This window comes from Limulus polyphemus, unplaced genomic scaffold (genome assembly GCF_000517525.1).
Source record: "Limulus polyphemus unplaced genomic scaffold, Limulus_polyphemus-2.1.2 Scaffold2878, whole genome shotgun sequence".
Lineage (NCBI taxonomy): Eukaryota > Metazoa > Arthropoda > Merostomata > Xiphosura > Limulidae > Limulus > Limulus polyphemus.
Genome location: NW_013668488.1, coordinates 97,545 through 101,249, shown reverse-complemented (window position 1 = coordinate 101,249; position 3,705 = coordinate 97,545). Strand labels below are relative to the sequence as shown.

At 34.5% G+C, this 3,705-nt stretch overlaps 1 protein-coding gene across 9 annotated transcripts in view; it reads right to left on the bottom strand.

Moving 5' to 3' along the window:
* LOC111087939 (heterogeneous nuclear ribonucleoprotein 1-like) overlaps positions 1–3,705 on the bottom strand; it is a 64,392-nt gene that overhangs the window by 11,695 nt on the left and 48,992 nt on the right. For 8 of the 9 annotated variants that reach the window (XM_022396419.1, XM_022396416.1, XM_022396418.1 and 5 more), the window contains one exon: positions 584–651. In XM_022396419.1, the coding sequence (XP_022252127.1) occupies positions 584–651 (68 nt within the window). Of the gene's footprint in view, positions 1–583; positions 652–2,618; positions 2,888–3,705 lie in introns of those variants that run through there. The other variant, XM_022396413.1, reaches the window with a different exon arrangement.

Here is a 3,705-nt window from a genome sequence, read left to right as displayed (position 1 = left end):
GGAATGATTAGTTCCACTCACCACATTAAATAGTTTCTAGTAAGGAATGATTAGTTCCACTCACCACATTAAACGTTTCTAGTAAGGTATGATTAGTTCCACTCACCACATTAAACGTTTCTAGTAAGGTATGATTAGTTCCACTCACCACATTAAACGTTTCTAGTAAGGTATGATTAGTTCCACTCACCACATCCAAACGTTTCTAGTAAGGTCTGATTAGTTCCACTCACCACATCAAAGGTTTGATTAGTTTCACTCACCACATTAAAGATGTTTAGTAAGATTTGATTAGTCTAAATTTTTGATTTAGACGTCAAAAGTTTCTTGTAATGTTTGATTAGTTCCACTCACCACATGAAAGATTTCTAGTTAGGTCTGACATTAATTTGTGTTCCAGACGTAACAATGTGTGACATTCCATACTTTGTTCTTATTATAGAAGAGAGAGAGCAAGAGTGTTTAAATAATAACACTAAATAGTAACTACAATACATATTTGAGCTTTCTTAAGATGGGAGTTATCATCTAACAGTTGTTATATTTCTTTTCTAGGTTTCTTATAAACTAAATATTTACTTACTGTTTCTGGTTTCGTGTCTTGGAAACACTGGTCTCTAGCTGAACGTGCTTCTTTACTTAGATTTAGATCTGCAAGATTAACAAGATTAAACTGAAAAGCTTTTTCTAAATGCTTATTCTTTATATCACTAAGGGAATTTCATACGGAGGATTCTGGAAATCTTTCTAGTCTTACTATATATATTATTACAAGGGCTATCCCCTGTAATGCCTGTTAGTCCTTAGGTTGTTTTTACTGTTAAAGAAATACTCCCAGCTTCGACAGGGTCGTAGCTCAGAACAAGGATTTTTTAATCAATTCACTTTTCAACAATAAATGCACAAATATGATTTTTTACACAAATAAAAGTGATGACTTACAACCTGTGAAGCTCGTAGTGTGAATTTCCAACTTGAAACTTAGGTTGTGGTGATGCTAAGCCTAAATTCAGAGCAGTAATTTCTCAATCAGCACATCGGATTTTGGTAACACCCACATATTAATTTTAAACATGAATGGCTCAGAGATGGTATCGGTTTGTTATAACGTCATTTTATCCAATACATAGCATTAACATCTTTCACAAAGAAATTCAGCAAGTCCATATGATTGTGGTGATACTATCTAGGAAAAGTGACAGTTGGTAAAAGAGTAGCCCAAGAGTTGGCGGTGGGTGATGATAACTAGCTGCCTTCCCTCTAGTCTTACATCGCTAAATTAGGGACGGCTAGAGCGTGTAGCTTTACGCGAAATACATAACAAACAAACCTTTGTGTAAAGACCCCTGGCGGCTCTGCAGTAAGCGTATGGGCTTATTACACTAAACTTAGGGGTTCGATACTTGAGGTAGGAACACAGCAGATACGTAATTGTGTGCAAACTTTTACTAGTTATTAAAATTTCATGCAGTTTTTCTCTAGTGCTTCCTGCCTTAGAATTATGAATTATTAACGTCTTGTAATGCGTGTAAATATTTATTGTAACATGTATATACAAAACTAATTACATTTGATTACTTTTGAACCAGTTATCTTACTGGTAAACAATAAATAAACTATCTTACTGGTTAACAATAGATAAATTATCTTATTGGTTAACAATATATAAACTATCCTACTGGTTAATAAAATATAATTTGTCTTACTAGTCAACAATAAATAAGTTAGTTTACTGGTTAATGAAATTATCTTCCTGAGTAACAATAGTTAAATTATCTTCCTGATTAACAATACATATAAATTATGTTACTTGTTACAATATATAAATTATGTTATTTGTTTCAATATATAAATTATCTTATTGGTTAGCAACTGATACGTTATGTCACTGGTTAACAACTGATAAATTATCTTGCTGGTGAACAATAGCGAAACGCGTCATTCCTTATTATAGAGTGACCAGGTTGTTAGCGTGACGGGCTGTAGAGCGAAAGGTTCAACGTTCGAGCTGGGATATGCGGTAGTACGATCCACACTTTTGGCTGTGGGAGAGTTATAACCGTGACAGTTAATCCCGCTATTCGATTAAGAGCATGCGCATAGGTGGCGAGTGCTGACAACTATTTACCTTCCCTCTGGTATTTGACTTAGCTCTTTAGCTCATGTGTCTCGTAAGATATCCGGCGGTAATACTGAACACAGTTTCTAAGTATGCATGTTCATTTGTTTGATTTCTAGTTCACAGCTTCCAAATATAAACAGGTATAACAATAAAAGGTGTTATTATAAAATTGGTAAACAACGATTTATAAGTATAACAAAGTGTTTTATGTTGGCAGGAACATACTACATATTTCTACAGAACATTGGTCAGGTATGATTTATAGCCAAGCGTATAGGGTTTATATGCAAGTATAAAGATAAAAGACTCAAAGGTTTAATGTTAAATATAAACCCTATTTACTATTATTTTGACATAATGTGCTTCCATTCTCAAGAATCAAAGGTTAAGTTGGACTTTTGTCTTATACTAACTTGATATTAGACAGTCGTGCTTTGCTTATCTAAATTATAGCCTACACTTTCAATAATTAAAATGTTTTGAACTTCATACAAACCACAGACAAGGAGATTATACACCCTAGGATCTCCGAAACCAGACACGGGATCAAACATCGGCGGAGGTCGCTGCGATACACAAAGTACGACGTTCAACACAATAACCAACAGTTGCACTCGGAACGGCATGCTGACGGTGATGTTACCGGTGGTGGCTAACTGAACTAGTGATTTTTCAAAGAATTTAATTAATATGGTGCCTAACCAACATGAGAAAGTACGTCACTCTTCCCTGTTCAGTGTTCCAGTTTCCCGCACACTTTTTTTGTTGTTGATGTTTAGAGGAGGGAAGGTTATTTGGCTCATAATTTAAAAAATATTCACTACAGACCTATTTCCGCTAGGATCGCTAAATTTAGTAATTCAGGACAACACCTAGTGTCGGTTAGTGAAGATCCGATGAGCTAACGCTTGGCTGCTCACTGTGAGTCACAATGGATGTTATCAAATCCGTCTACTGACCTATCAGCAACAAACCCGTTGTCTCTCTCCTATTGTTCTAACCTGCTGCATTTGGTACTGTAACTGTTTTTCAAAGTAATTACAATAAAAATAATTCAAAGCGATGCAGTTTCACCCTAAAAATTATACTGTTATCAGCAACTGACATTTTTATTCTAAAATGACATATTAATCTTGTATTTTCGATATACTTTGAGGGGTTCCTTTTTTTTTCAGTTTCGTGAAGAAACTTTTAAAAGTAGATTGCAAGTGTTCCATTGCAGCAAATAATAGTACAATTCCGAAATGTATACTGGCTCGGGTAAATTAGGTAAATTGTTCAGAAGTATATCTTCGGAAACGATAGGGCTAGATATTGAAATACATGATGAAAAATGAAAACGTTCAACACATATGGAATGTGTTAGTAATGGACCAAATCGTTCATCACACGTATTGAATGTGTTAGTAATGGACCAAAATTTTCAACACATATTGAAGGTGTTAGTAATGGATCAAATCGTTCAAAACATATTGAATGTGTTAGTAATGGGCCAAATCGTTCATCACACATATTGAATGTGTTAGTAATGGACCAAATCGTTCATCACACATATTGAATGTGTTAGTAATGGACCAAAATGT